Raw genomic sequence first — 14,753 nt, forward strand, 5'->3', positions numbered from 1 at the left:
AGCAGTCTTAACTAAAACCTTTAATCCGTGTATTGCACTTGCATTGGGAATGGGAATTGACTTTAGCCAACCACAAAGTCACAGGCTTGATTTCCAGCCACAGTGGCCTCATACAATGGGGTTGGAACTAAAAAATGATTATGCACTGTGCTTTAGTTACATGATAAAAAAAAAGAACTGGTGTTAACATAAATCAAAGAGCCATCATTATTTGCATCTCTTGCCTCTGTGACACTTTAGGACGTTAAACTCTTAATAATAATAATAATATTTGGGGTTTTACGTGCCAAAACCACTTTCTGATTATGAGGCACGCCGTAGTGGAGGACTCCGGAAATTTTCACCACCTGGGGTTCTTTAACGTGCACCTAAATCTAAGCACACAGGTTTTTTCGCATTTTGCCCCCATCGAAATGCGGCCGCCGTGGCCGGGATTCAATCCCGCGACCTTGTGCTCAGCAGCCCAACACCATAGCCACTGAGCAACCACGGCGGGTGACGTTAAACTCTTCCTCTGCTGTTTTGCTATTCTCGCCTACACAAAACAAGTGTACTATTTTCGGAAGGGACATTGAAGTGGTAGGACAACAAAAGAGAGGAGTGCTTACACATGCTGTTTCCCTTTTCAAGGGACACCAAAGAAAGAAAAAATTAAGCTAGCAGTGTTAGTAAATTACACTTTTTGCAATGTCGAAAAAGTCACTCTTACCCTTATAGGAGGACTCCTAAGTCAGATTTAGATAGTTTCTCATCAAGATTTATTGTTATGGATGGCTAGGAAAGGGGGAGGGGTGCTTTAGACACAAAAATAGTTGGCAACGAAAGTGTCTGTATTAGCTGGTATTAATGAGTCGCTACCATATAAACTATTCTGATAATAGCTCTGAATACACGCCCAATTCTCGTGCCGCATGTTGGCAACACAGAAATGGAGGATATGTGTGTAAATTGTTGTGCATGCTTTGTGCCTCTGTCTTTGTTATTCTTCACAGCACTGCTTCCTTCCATTTTTATTGCGTTCATTGTTTGGCTTTATCACGTTGTATGTAAACTAGCCTGTACCACTGCTGTCAGGCTTAAACACAAACATGCAAATGTGTGGCTGGTGTTGCCAGTAAAGATAATGGCATGGCGTTGGGCTGCTGGGCATGAGGTCGCGGGATCGAATCCCGGCCACGGCGGCCGCATTTCCATGGGGGCGAAATGCGAAAACACCTGTTTGCTTAGATTTAGGTGCACATTAAAGAACCCCAGGTGGTTGAAATTTCTGGAGTCCTCCACTACGGCGTGCCTCATAATCAGAAAGTGGTTTTGGCATGTAAAACCCCATAATTTCATTTTTAAGATAATGGCAGTAGAATATTTGTGCTGTTTTAATTTTCACACGGAAGCTGAGTAGCACAAGAGCGGCTTTTCTTGGCTACAGTCCCCTTAACTGTAGCCAGTTTGAGTTGGAGGCATGTCTAAATCCACATTTGCTTCGACGCTTTGCTTAACCTTCAGAACATGTCAGGTACCATTAGTCAGCAGTATGGGACTCGGTCCAGCAGAAAGGCACGCGCTCTGCTTGCAAGCAAATTGGTTTAGATTTTGATGTTCTATGTAAACTTGAAAAGGAGAGCTGTTCTTGGAACTTCTAAACATCAAAGTCCCATATCGGGGCCTTGAAAACGATTAAATTTCATGAGGTACTTTCTGAAAAATGGAATCAGCTACATTTTTTGACTAAGTGGGAAGGTACTTATTGGGGGTTTGGCCACAAATTTGGTCTGATTGACAAGTATAGCTAGTTCAATCTGCTTAGCACCTTTCCGGGGCTGGTGGTGGTTTGCTCACAAAGCCACTTTCATGCACCCTTTTCTTATTCGTAACAATCATGTGAAAAGAGCACACGCTTCCTTGAAAACCCTTGAAATTGAGAAATCTGTTGTCTAGGCCCTTGAACCTACTAGAATTTTTTTTTCCATTGAAAACCCTTGAATTTTTTGAACAATGCAGTCTAAGATTGATTATGTGACCCGCTTTCTGTGGCAGATCAGCACATTCCTGGCAACCTTCCCATTCTAGAAATAATGGTAGTCTAACCCACTTATAATGATATCGATTTTAACAATACATTGAATGTAAGGATGAGCAGCCGAGGTACCGTAAACTGTTGTGTGTGTTCTATGGTAAAATAAACCACTTACTGCAATGTTCCCATGTCGTGTTATTGGCTGTAACAATTATTTCAGGCCAGTGAATGTTGTTAGGAATGGCCGTACGGGGGTGGCGACGTGCCAGCTTTCAGCCCGCTGCGCGTGTTCCAACCCCCCCAGACGAGGCGCCTTCTGAGAACTACGGATGACAGGCGGCCACGTGGCGCGCGGTCAGCTCTGGAATGTGGTGCGCCGCTGCGCCACCCGGGACGGCGCAAAGTTCTGCGAGGGCCTCGGTCGACGACACCGCGGGCTATGCTGTACCGAGAGTTCTACAAAGCCCTCGAACGCGTTAGCCTTTGTGTGTGTAGGCTCGAACGTGTTAGCCTTTGTGTGTGTGGGGCGGCGGGGCTGCGGGGCGGCGGCAAGTTTACCATGATTGGACGCACATTCCCGACCATTCGTGCTCCGTCCACGCCGAACGATGACGTCGAACTATGACGTCAAGCGGAGGCTTATAAGCAGCGTTTGCCGACTGCTAGAGCGTGCTCGTGCTCGTGTCGTGCTCGTCGTAAGGAGCTGAGTGCTCGATGTTATGCCAAAATGTAGTAGTGAGCTGTGTGCTCGAATGCTGTTTTGCTGAATGTTAATACTGCGGGCTCCATATGGGAGTCGCGCTAGACTGCCAATGTATCTTGTCTTAATATGTTAATCCTGTAAATAAATCCTGTTAACCGAGTTCCTCATCTACGACCTCCGACTCCTTGAAATGGTGGCAGCGGCGAAGTAGTCCGACGAGTCCTACATCTGCTTGACAGTGGTAGGATCGTCCGACAACCCCGACAATGTGTGTGCCGGAAGGAAATAATTCAAATTCCCTGAAAATTTTTCAAAATAAGTGCGCTGTACCCGCGTGCATAACTGGGGTAGTTGGACATAACCGGGGTAGTTGGAAAAGTATGGGAGAGTCCTTTGCCCTGCAGTGGGCGTAACCAGGCTGGTGATGATGATGATGACCCGCGTGCGTGATGCACATCTTAGCTGCACCCTGCATGTCTCAGTCACACCCTCCCACGTCTGTCTCCCGTGTTCCATGGACGTGTTCTAGGCGGTGTTGAGTCGACTCCTGTTTTGGAGGAGAGGAAGGGAGATGGGAGGGAGAGGTGTGTGGGGCCAGTGATGTGGCAAATTCGCGACGTGTGGGGTACATGGCGCAAAGGTGGGTGCAGTGGTTCGCATTTTTTTTTTTCAGGATCTTGCGTTCCTTTGGACGCAGACAGCCTGTGGCCAGATGTAATTGTTACAGCCAGTAATGCGGCATGAAAACATTGTAATAAGCGGTTTATTTTTCCATAGAACACAGAAAAGTTCACTGCACCAGGGCTGCTCATTGTTACATCCGACTAGTGTTGACACCAATAATGCTATAAGTGACGTTTATCCACTCTGCTTTTTTTGAGCAACTCAGTTAAAACAATGGAACTTTCTTGGAACATAAACATTCTTACAAGTGGTTTCAATCTATAAAAATTTAAAGCGGGTACGAGTGCACACACATTCTGTTTTGTACAACCTCTTGCATGGAATCGGAGAGCACAACACAGTGAGCAAAAGTGAAAGACACTAGCACTCAGCGCTGGCTCCCCTCCCGTGTTCAGGCTCTTTGCGCCTTGTTAGGAAGTGGCCAAGGCAGCTGAACCTTTCTGATATAGTTTTTGTACATCTAATAAATAAAGCTATCTCTAGCATTTTGGAAACAGTGAAAAATTGCTACTTGGGATGCTACTGTGCACCCTTGAAAAAGCTTTGGCAAGGCCTTGCGCATCCATCAATACCCATGAAATTTTGTCTGTGAAACCTGTACAAACCCTGTATGAAGGCAATTTATGATGTCAAGATTACGAAGATGTCAAGATTACGATTTACAAAGTCAAGAATGGCATGTGCTTTTTTTATTCTTAATGAAGCATGGAAATTGTGGATGTAGGTTAAATCTGTGATAAATTTACATTTTTGATAAATCAGAATGTAAGGAGAGAACTTGCTGTTGGCAGAAAGCAACATCCAAGCACATGCAATGCTCTGCTAAATGAGCTACTTTGACAGCTGTCCCTCTTACAACTTTCTTGGATATGTTTATGTGTGGATGTTTGTAGCCTGGCAGTGTACCCATAGCTGCTATTGTGGCAAATATGGAATACCCATTAAACCTCGTGCATCATGTAGTGCATCTCAATTAGGAGCAAGCAACTGGCCAGTGAACCCTCTTATGCTACCTCAAGGAATCCTTGTTATCCAATTAGTGTGAAGAAGGTACTCAAAAGGAGGGTTGATATATAGTAACCGTATGAAGCTAAGAAAAGCCTAGCAGCAATTAAATTTTTTTATTCATCTGTGTGATTACTTTTGCATTGTGGTTAAGTTTGCAAATAACTACATACTCTTAATAACGGAAATTGGGAACGAAAGTCAAAGAAAAGGGACATTCATTTCTGTTTCTTAAAGTAGCAGTATGGTTACCAATAGTGCCTTGACTCACACCAGAAAGTGAATTCGAAGCCACGTAAACGGCTTCAGCTTTGGAGGGTGCTGCATGAAGGCCTGCATTCCTACAAGCCAGAATACAATTGCTTGTGAGCTAGCATCTCCAACGGCAGCCTCTTGTGTGTGCTCAGGAGAAACGGGAAAAAAGCTGTCTGTCAAGCCTGCGTGTCAGGGTATGGGGGAAAGGGAGTGGGTCTTCTAGTTGACTTTCATTTGCAGTTGCACTAAGTTAAGCCAATGTAATAAACCTGAACCAGGCCAAAAGCATTGTGAAGCCCCAGTAGGACAAACTACAATCAATATTACCAGCACCTTATTCACGGTTGGCTTATATTTGCACGTTACCAAATGTGAGGGAGGTTCACGTCGGTCTCTTAGTCCTCGGAACATACTAATGTGATCATAGAACCTGTGAAATGTGGGGTAGGGAATCTGGATTTGAATTTTGGGAAGCAAGCAAATATACAATATAATATTTCCTTTAGCTTTCCTTTAACATGGCATCCCCATTGCGCGCTAGAGTGATTGGCTCACATTTGCGTGTTTGCTTGCAGGGTTGCCTGGTGGCTGCATTGGACACGTACCCATTGGACAAGCGGTGCCACGAGCTGAGCCGCCTGTTCCACGAGCTGCCCTTTAAGGTGAGCAGAACATGTCTGCCCAGAAGCCGAGGCGTAGCTTTCTCTTCTGTGCTGCCAGTGGCATTTTCCCCTTTTAATTTATTCTCCAGTTGTAGAATTTTTTCGCTGTACGCAAATTTCTCGAAAGCGGGTGATAGCTTTGCCTCTCAGTGCTACACTATGTCTGAAGCTGTGACACTTGTCATTTGCAGTTGTACTCGTGTTTTCGCTTTGACACTTGGCCTCGCGGTCAGATTGAGCAGCTCAAGTAGAAACTATTCTGCATGTTTCTTTAGACCGCACAGAATTTTAAAGGATTGCTGTGGCAAGTGGCATAATTCCAATTATTGTGCTGGATTACTCAGAGGCGGACATTACTTGCACGAGAAATCGAAGTGTGTAATCAACAAATTGAATGCCCTATTATTTAGTTTATCGCACCTATTGCAATTTGTGAATTACTGCTGGTGAGTTTGCAGGGCGTATCCTCTTGGAACAATTTATTAGAATGATTCCAGTTTCAGAGTATTTATTGCTAAAGGCTGCGAGGAAATACATGGGTGTTCCAGTTACTTTTGTCCTTCAATGCATAAAATTGTGATATGGTAAAAAGGTAAGTGGCGCAATAGTGGATTTTTACTGCAAGTATTATGGCACATATCTCGAAACTTGCGTGGTCCCTAGAATTTATTTTAAGAGGACGTGCCTTGCAAGCTCATCCGTTACAATTTCCGTTAGAATTCGTAAGTTGCAATATGTGCCATGAAGTAGTAAGCTAATGAGTAATTTTTAATTAGTTGATTATGCATTTTGATTTCTTGTACGAGTAATGCCTGCCTCTTCAAGTAATCCAGCTGAAGGACTACAATAACTCTATTTGACACGGGCGATTAAACAAAATATCTAGACAGTATTATTGAAAAAAGATAGTTCTTAAAAAAAAATGCTCATCTTGTAAGCTAGCTGGCGTACTTACTGATGTTAAAAGTTGGGTGCTAGTTGGTTTCTGGCATTCTGAACAGGATGGGGCATCCAGCGCCCGTGTTTTGCAGCTCATGTTTACGTATTCCCTAGCATAGTAACCACATTTCCCAGTTTGTGCGTGTTATAGGTTTTGTCTAGCATGAAGCAAATGATTGTAATGCGTACGTGGGGCAAGCACTTTAACCTGCATCTCTGTGTATCTTTTTTGTGATCATTACTTCATATGAAATTTCAGGTAAATAATCAGACATGCTTTGAAGCCCCACAGAGAAGAGCGATGCTGTATATCTGTAGTTATAATTTTCAGCCCTGTCAGTACTTGTTCACTCATCATTGGAATATTAGCTGGGCTCAAGGAGACTGCACTTGTAGCATGACGTGGAGAGCCCTATATATCAAAAAGGGGATACCCAGTACAATATGGTACAACATCCTACTCCCAGATGGCATTTTAACAGAAAATTGCGCCAAGCCTTCACCAAGTGAGACACAAAGGAAGCCTCTTTCTGTTGATGATACCTTGGTATTAAAGTAGATATGCCATCTTTGGACATGATCATCATCCTGGAAGTCAGGGCAGTGGCCGTAGCCCTCCATTTGCTTTTCTTGCACCTCTGTTGCATTTCTCTCCAGCAGATCTTTCAGCGTACTGCCACTTTGTGCCGTTAGTGCTACAGTTTTTTGTACTCGTACCACTGTGGCATAGAGCACACCAAAGCAGGATGCCAAACTAAAAGAAGCCTCGGATAATGTCTGGTCGCGCATTGTTTAGCATAGTTGTTGGCGGTGCCACTTTAAAGATACACAGTGTAATCTCGATAAACAGAAATCACTTAAACAGAACTGATGCTTAAATGGAACACCATCCTCATGGTTGGTTGGTTTTGTATTCACGCAATGCTCTCTGCAATGTCTCTCAGTAAACGGAACTCCTGATAAATGGAACCAATGTCCCTAATCCCCTGAGGTTCCTTAATGAGTCCACTGTATTGTAATAGTACTTGTAATCAGCTGCTGACATATGTATAATTTTCTTATGAGTCTGCTCCTTCTTTGCAAGCCCACATGTTAGGAAAGGTTGATCCTAACACATTATAATTTCATTGGCTTTCACATATTCTGTGGCACAGCTACGCTGGAGAGTTTCTGCACATTACAAGAAATGTGTCAACACTTTCACTTTAACTACAGTTTAGTTGCATAAGTCCTAGAGCATGGGCTTGATGACATGCCCTATAGTTGCACAAACCATTTTTGTTTCTTCTCGTTCGAAGTGCATCGAACGGGCAAAAGCGGAAGCAAGTCTTAAATTGTAGAAGCGGCATTTAGCACAATATATGAGTACATAGAAAGCTGTTCTATTAAAAATAATGAAACTGGCTCAGTAATTTTTAGTCCGAGGGCCTTATTGATCTGCATAAAGCCGGCTCCACCATATTTGTTGACTGTCTCAATTAAAATTGAGGCTACGTGTATATCTGTTATATACAGTCGAGCCCGACTATATCGAACCCGTTTACATTTAAATATTCTTTATATTGAAGAATTTCTGAATACAGTACAGTTGCAATAAGTACATAAAGCAAAAGTTACGCTTACACTGAACAAAAATAGCAATGACTCCCGATATATCCAACTTCAAGCAGCGGAAAAGTGTCCCCAGAAGTGGGCTTTTCCTCGCAGTGGCGGGGAAACCCAGCGGCGCGGCTCCATCAAACTGCTATCCCTACTGTGACCGCGCTGCGTCGAGCGAGCCGTCGACAGCCCACTGCAAAAAAAGATCCTGGCCCGCCCGCAGTGCTTGCTCAGACATCCAATCAGAGGCTCTTGTGCCCTCGTCGTGCAAGATGGCACAAGTGCGAGTTGTCTCGCTGCTTTTTGGGTTCGTTGTGTTTGCGCTTTATGGGCCTTTTCCCACACTGTTGCCATGATGAAGCGGCAGAATTCGCCGTTCGCCATGAAGCTTGAAATTGTAAATTGGGTCGAACGTGGTGAGGAGTCGGATGCCCCGCAGGGTACAAGATTTTGAGGAGCACTCTTGGCACGATCTTGAAAAATAAGGGGGAGATTAGGGCTAAAGTGGACAAACGCGCGACCAGGTGCCCGTGGCATCGACGCGTACGCACGACCACGTACAAGTGGTTCATCTGAAATTGCTTCAGACGTGCCGGCTCCCATGTGCCCGGTGATGACTGTAAATTATGATGAGTGCGACAAAACCGCTGCTGGTGCTGTTGAAGTTTGGACCGAGCTGTCAGAATTTTGGAAGCCGTTGACGAATTGACGGTCGACAAGTTTGTGAGTGCAGATGATGGTGTTGCGACCACAGGAGAGCCCGAAAACGAAGACTACATTCCCTACATCTTACCGAGCACAAGTGAAAGTGGACACAATGAGGAAAGCAATGACAGTCCTTTGCCCACTTCCTCCGAGGTAATTGGTGCACTCGCACTAGTCCGGTGCTTCTGCGCGAATGTGGAAGGTTGAGGCCTCAGGTGCTCCGACTGCTTAGGCAATGTGGAGAAGTGCATGCGTCGCAGGAAGTTAAAACTGCCCAAGCAGGAGAAAATACAGGACTATTTCATGCGAAACTAAGCTGTTTCATCAATAAAGTGATTTTATAAATGGTATGTGCTTTTATGACATCCAGTTCTTTAGCAGGCTTATATAAAATTATGCTCTATATTGAACTGATCGGCGTTTTTTTGCGAGTTTAATATAGCCGGGTTCGACTGTAGGTGTATGTTGAACACTGCGCCAAAAGTGTTCGCTGCTGTGCCATAGCAGATTTTTGCCTGTGCCAAGACCTGTGCTGTTCCACAGCTACAAGTAATCGCAAAAACCACTCTCTTGCTGGCGGCACCGACCTTCTGTTTCAGTGGCCCTGTGTAGTTTTAACCTGATTACCATTTGTAGGATGCTTCACATACTTTTCGGTATCTGTACCTAACCATTTTCCGTTGACATCAACTTGGGTCACTCAATGCTCACTCATTCAATATGTGCCACAGTATATGTGCCACTTTTCATAATAATAATCATAACATATAAAACATATCACCAATTACACACTTGTCATATTATAGATTGCTAATTGCATTAATATTGCCAGTCCTCTCCAAAGGATGAATGCGTTGCCAATTTGTGAAGTTCTTGCATGCATCTTGCTGGGGTGATAAAGCACTTTTGACTTTATTTCTTGTTTGTGCTTTGCAGGAACTGCAACATTACCTGCCGACAGTCTTGGAGCATGTGTTTGGCTTTGGTGCCAACGTGGGCTGGGGCCTGCAGAACATCTCTCTTGGTCAGCCGGGATTTGAGGCCCTTCGTCGCTTCCTCAGTCCCGAAGGCCCACTTCTCCTGCTGGTCTATCGACTCCTGTCGGACGCAAGTGTCAAGTACGACTTCCCGGTGTCATGCCTGCCTGTGAGTGTCTTTTTAATTGCCTGTGCCCTGTCAATTTAGATGGATGCTTGCTTTGAAAGATTTTGCCATTGACCATTTGGAAAGTAAACTGAAACGGTTATCTTTGTGGGAGAAGGGTAGGGATCCTGCAAGTTTTATTGTCAGTTTTAAGTGACAATGTGTGGAAGGTGGGCATACAGCAAGGAACTAGGTTTTGAGTGGCTGCAGATCTGGCTCCTGGGTAGATGACATGTTGCAACAGCAGATATTTGCACTGCAAGCGTAAATCTCGTGAATGAGACAAATGAAAACATTGTATTGTTTGTGAAAACTCAAAGCAATTTATTAGGGGTGCACAAATACTCGAATATTGCCGAATCAAATAGTGAACCTTCGAATAATTTGATTTGTGAATAGAATACCTATTAAAGTCAAACCCACTTACAACAATATTCAAGTGCCACGAAAATTTCATTGTTGTAACCGATAATTGCTATAACCGGGTTGCATGACAAAAATCAAAATAGTGGGAGGGCAGAGCTGTCGTGAGAAAACTATAATGGTGGAGAGGCCAGTGCCCCTCCCCACCACCTTCCTCCATCTGGCTGCTAATTGTGTTGACTCATTTAACTGTAACTCTATTTCGTGCACACCCTGATCGTGTGTAACAAGCCACGACTGTTGCCATTCAAGAATGGCACTACTATAACAACTGCACAGAGGGGTACGGGTGGCAAGTGACATGCGAGCTCCACTGAGGCATCGTATAAGTAGCCCTAAAAGGGGCTGTTTAAAAAATAGAAGAAGGTTGCCGCGGCAGCCTGTCAGGTTGAGAAATCCAGAAGAAACGCAGGGGCAAGATCGCCACAAGCATCTTGCCACATAGTTCCGACTCACTTGCACGAGAAAACCCCATGTACATCAGAATCGCTTGCTTTATGCGAAGCTTGCCAGCATCCTTCTCCAAGGCATCCATGTGCTTGATGTAGTGCAGCGGAAGGTCTCTTGCGAAAATTAATCCCCGGAGCGACTGAGCGATCTGCCAGGCATCCTGCGTTGAGGACAACGTTGAGGCAGCCTGCCCTACTGCGTCATCGCTGCTGTCATCGCCATCACTATCTGATGCAAGCAAGTTCGTGGCGATCGCCTCATCAGTTAGAAGCACATAGTTTCTAAATCTATAGCTGTGTGCTTTCTTTTCACCGGCAACGTCGTGCATTGCCGATGATCAGCGGGCAGATCAGCTTTCTTCCATTTCGGCGACGAGTGAAACGAGGCTGAGAAACCACATGGACAGGAACGGCTTCGACGCCACTGACAAAGATGAGCGTGAGCGACTTAGTCCATTGGCAGAACTGCTCAGCATGAGGGGCCAGTGAGCAATCTTGGAGCAGCGCAGTTGGCATGGTCTATTTATATTTTGGAGGGTGGCGTGGCATAGAACTTATGGGCACAGCCCATTCATGTTCAGAAGGGTGGAATGGCAATGGAAAAGAGATGCACGAGGCTGGCGTGCAGATAAGGCTGGAAAATTAGTGCACTGCGGCTTTCGGGAGTGGGGGGAAGGGAGCATTGCATAGCGGATCGAATTTCTTTTTTTATTTTTTATTTTCAAGGATTTCGCATTCTATTACCTTTTGGCACGGACACCCAGTAGTCGGACTTCATCGTTATTACTGATAATGCGCCATGAGGGCATTGTAGTAAGTGGGTTATTTCACCATAGAAAACATACAGAAGTTGACGGTGCAGCAGCTTATCATTGTTGTAACTGATATATTGTTAAAACCGGTATCGTTATATGTCGGTTCGACTCTACTCGATTTCTCATATGTTTCACCGATTTGATGTGGAGACCCATGCAGTGCCACATGTCGCCTGCTCTGCGCAGCCTCTTGTGCTCGATGCCGTCCAAGAAAATGTTTCATTTTGTTTTCAGCACAAAAGAAAAGCCGAGCGTGCCGCGGTTGGGCCACCCTGGCTTTGTCACTGCCGACTTTGTCACTTCGGTCAACAGGACTAAGCAAAATAATGCATCGTGGACAGTAGGAACGGCAACAATAGCAGCGCGTATTTCGCAAAGAGCAAAAGCATGTGCGAAGATTGGGCTGATTAACCGCCAATAGGCACACGGGTTGTGTTGCATATATGGCAATGAACTTCACACCGCTTCAACAGATGTCAGTCCAACCTACACACATGCCTGAGCTTGGGACCAATCACTGATGGGCCACCCGTACGAACATATTGGTGGCAAGCATTCTGTGACGGCTTGCAGCCCATTGCCACAATGGCCACACTGCCTAGCCCATTAGGCATATGGCGCTGCTTCATTGGGCATCTGTGACTAAATTTACGACTTGGTGCTGAATCGACACAAATCTATTCGCAGCAGTTGCACGACTCTCGGAAAGCCAACAAATCACCTCGCAAACGAAGGCGAATGCATGAGATAACAACAAAGTTGTTCAAGGTCGCCATCTTTAAGGCTGACTGTACCGCGGCCTCTCATTCCCAATTCCGTTCGTTGACACACGTCGGTCTGTTTTTGTAGCTTTGAGCAATGGCAGGCATGAAAGCATCGTGGCAGGTTGCATGCAACTGCGCACGTGGCGGATGAATGGGAGGAGTGGGAGGAGCGTTTCTATAACTTGCTGTAATGCTCTAGATTTCAGAATTTGACAGGTGACAATGCAGAACCTGACAATGAAACTACGCAAATGGCTCCAGAATTTTACCGTGTGCAAAATGGTGATTGAGTCACGTGGCATGCAGTCCTTTCGTCTGTCACACAGATTGTCCTTACGATAACCCACATGCCGTAATGTTGGGATAGCCCTTCTGTATTATGGTGAAAAACTGGAAGCATCAGTAGAGCAGTTGCAGCTGGCAACAGGCCACAGCGATGATGATGAAGATCTTGGTTTATTCTTTGCAGTGGGTGAGTACTGTGCAGCAACCTGACCGAAAATGTATTATAAATAAAGAAGGGAACAGATAGAAGACAAAATGAAGTGGAGGCGACCTTGCGATGGACACATTTATATCCTGTGCGCCATCACAGCATGAGCTAACATGGAGCGGAACTGCCTGCATGACTTGCTGATCGATAATTGCTGATTAGCCAAATCCACATCCACACGTAGAGACACTGATGATGCTTTGTCGTGTTTTGCACTTCGTGTACTACGCACATGATCCTGTGTGCGGAGTGTGGGCGGTGTGTGCTAGAGTGTTAGGGTGCGTCGGCTGTGTGTGTGCGGCAATCAAACCGTCTGCTTTGCCAGCCTGCCAAGATGTCTCCAGCCAAAAAGCGTACATTTTCGACGCTGAAACAAGGCTGCAATTATTGCCCAGGTTGAAAAAGCAAGAAGATCGAAATCACTGACAAATTTGAAATTGCGTGTAGCGCACTGCCTACAATATTGAAAAGCAAAGCCTTCATTCTTGGCGCACTTATAAATGGTGCAAGTGCCAAGAACAAGCCGGTGACGGCTGTGATGTTCCCAAATGTCAAAAAGGCAGTGTTTGCTTGGTTTTGTGAACAGTCTGCCAACAGAGTGCCACTGTCAGGAAGAGTGCTTCAACAGAAGGCGCTGAATTTCATGTGCACGCTCGGGCACGATAAATTTAAAGCAAGCCCTGGCTGATTTAGCCATTTCAAAGCCCACCACGACATAGTGGCCAAAGTCACTTCCTTGGAGGCAGCAGCCGTTGACCCGGTGACAATGTTGTCGTGGCTACTGACCAACAAAGAAGTATTGGACCAGTACAAGCCCTCCAATATCTACAATGCAGGTGAGACAAGCTTATTTTATGAGATGCTTCCATTGAGTTCGTGTGCGTGGATGAAGACGCACATGAGGAGATGACTGACAAGACCATCAATAATAAACCTGTGTGAAGCTGACAACACCGAACAACACTGAGGACCAAAGCATCAAGAGAAGACAAGCCCGCAGGATATGTTAGACGCCTTCGACACAATTCATTCGTTTTTCGGTGAGCACGACGACGATGATGGGGCAATGGACCACTTTTTGCAGTGTGAAGGCAGAGCTGTCAAGTTGCTAAAAAGGGAAGGCTCGGCAAAGTAAGCTTTACTGACTTTTGGCAATAAATTTTTGCTATGCAAGGCATTTACCTGTCTTTTCTATATGATTCTCGCACCAACAATATTCCTTCAAAAGCGAAATTTTTTGCGTTCCCCAGTGATTTAATTATTGCAGGTTTTGGCTGTGTACAAAGTGTCACATAACCAATGGTATGAAGAAATTGAAGAAAATCAAAGCTGTTAGATATCAAGTAGCATATTCTCATTATTGATTTGTGTATATAGAGATTCTTGTGAGCAAGTTGGAATCGGCTAGTGCAAGACAGGAAGGAGTGATTGGAAATCATGGGGAGAGGCCTTCGTCCTGCAGTGGACATAGAAATATGCTGACGATGATGATGAGCCAACTTTATATGTACAGGTTCTATGTCATTATTTAATATTTTATAATGCAGAACGCAACTGCGCTCACTGGTGCTGTTTCATGTGTCAATTCCATGCTATACAAGCCTGTTTGCTATGTGCTACTTGGCGGGCCAGCATGAAGGATGTGAAACCTGGGTTAGTCGCAATGAAAGCTTTGGTTTAGATTTTTAAATTAGATGCTTAGTTAATGTCATCCGCGTGTTTCATTATTGTTTGAATTGCAAATGTCTGTAGTTGGGCTTTCGTTTTTTGAGAAGACCTTCATGACCTGCTGACTCTTTTCAGCTTTGGCATGCTTGACTGCTGTGTTTTCTTTTTTCTCTGTCCCCCGTCTAAAAACCACCGCCAGTCTGATACCCAACGAACCCTGAGCACGGGTGGGGTGCCCCCTTTCTGCACTGGGCGGATACCGTCGTTTGGAGGTGGACCACAGGCACCCACTGCCTTGCAGATCAGTATCCTTTATGTCGTTAAATTGTGGTGTTTTTAGTGTGCAAGTGTTTAATAAAGCACTTGTTGCACACATCTCTCATGCCAAGTTACGCACAATTTTGTATCAGAACATCGGCCACAGGCCTGTAA

General features: G+C 45.0%; 1 protein-coding gene across 3 annotated transcripts in view; it reads left to right on the forward strand.

Annotated features, from left to right (window-relative positions):
• The window catches only part of LOC135909001 (sphingomyelin phosphodiesterase 4), a 178,151-nt gene that overhangs the window by 34,310 nt on the left and 129,088 nt on the right, over positions 1-14,753 (forward strand). For all 3 annotated transcript variants that reach the window (XM_065440865.2, XM_065440868.1, XM_065440866.2), the window contains exons 2-4: positions 5,237-5,323; positions 9,503-9,712; positions 14,521-14,626. In XM_065440865.2, coding sequence (XP_065296937.1) covers positions 5,237-5,323; positions 9,503-9,712; positions 14,521-14,626 — 403 coding nt within the window. The remainder of the gene's footprint in view (positions 1-5,236; positions 5,324-9,502; positions 9,713-14,520; positions 14,627-14,753) is intronic.

Source organism: Dermacentor albipictus, chromosome 2 (genome assembly GCF_038994185.2).
Source record: "Dermacentor albipictus isolate Rhodes 1998 colony chromosome 2, USDA_Dalb.pri_finalv2, whole genome shotgun sequence".
In the NCBI taxonomy this organism is placed as follows: domain Eukaryota; kingdom Metazoa; phylum Arthropoda; class Arachnida; order Ixodida; family Ixodidae; genus Dermacentor; species Dermacentor albipictus.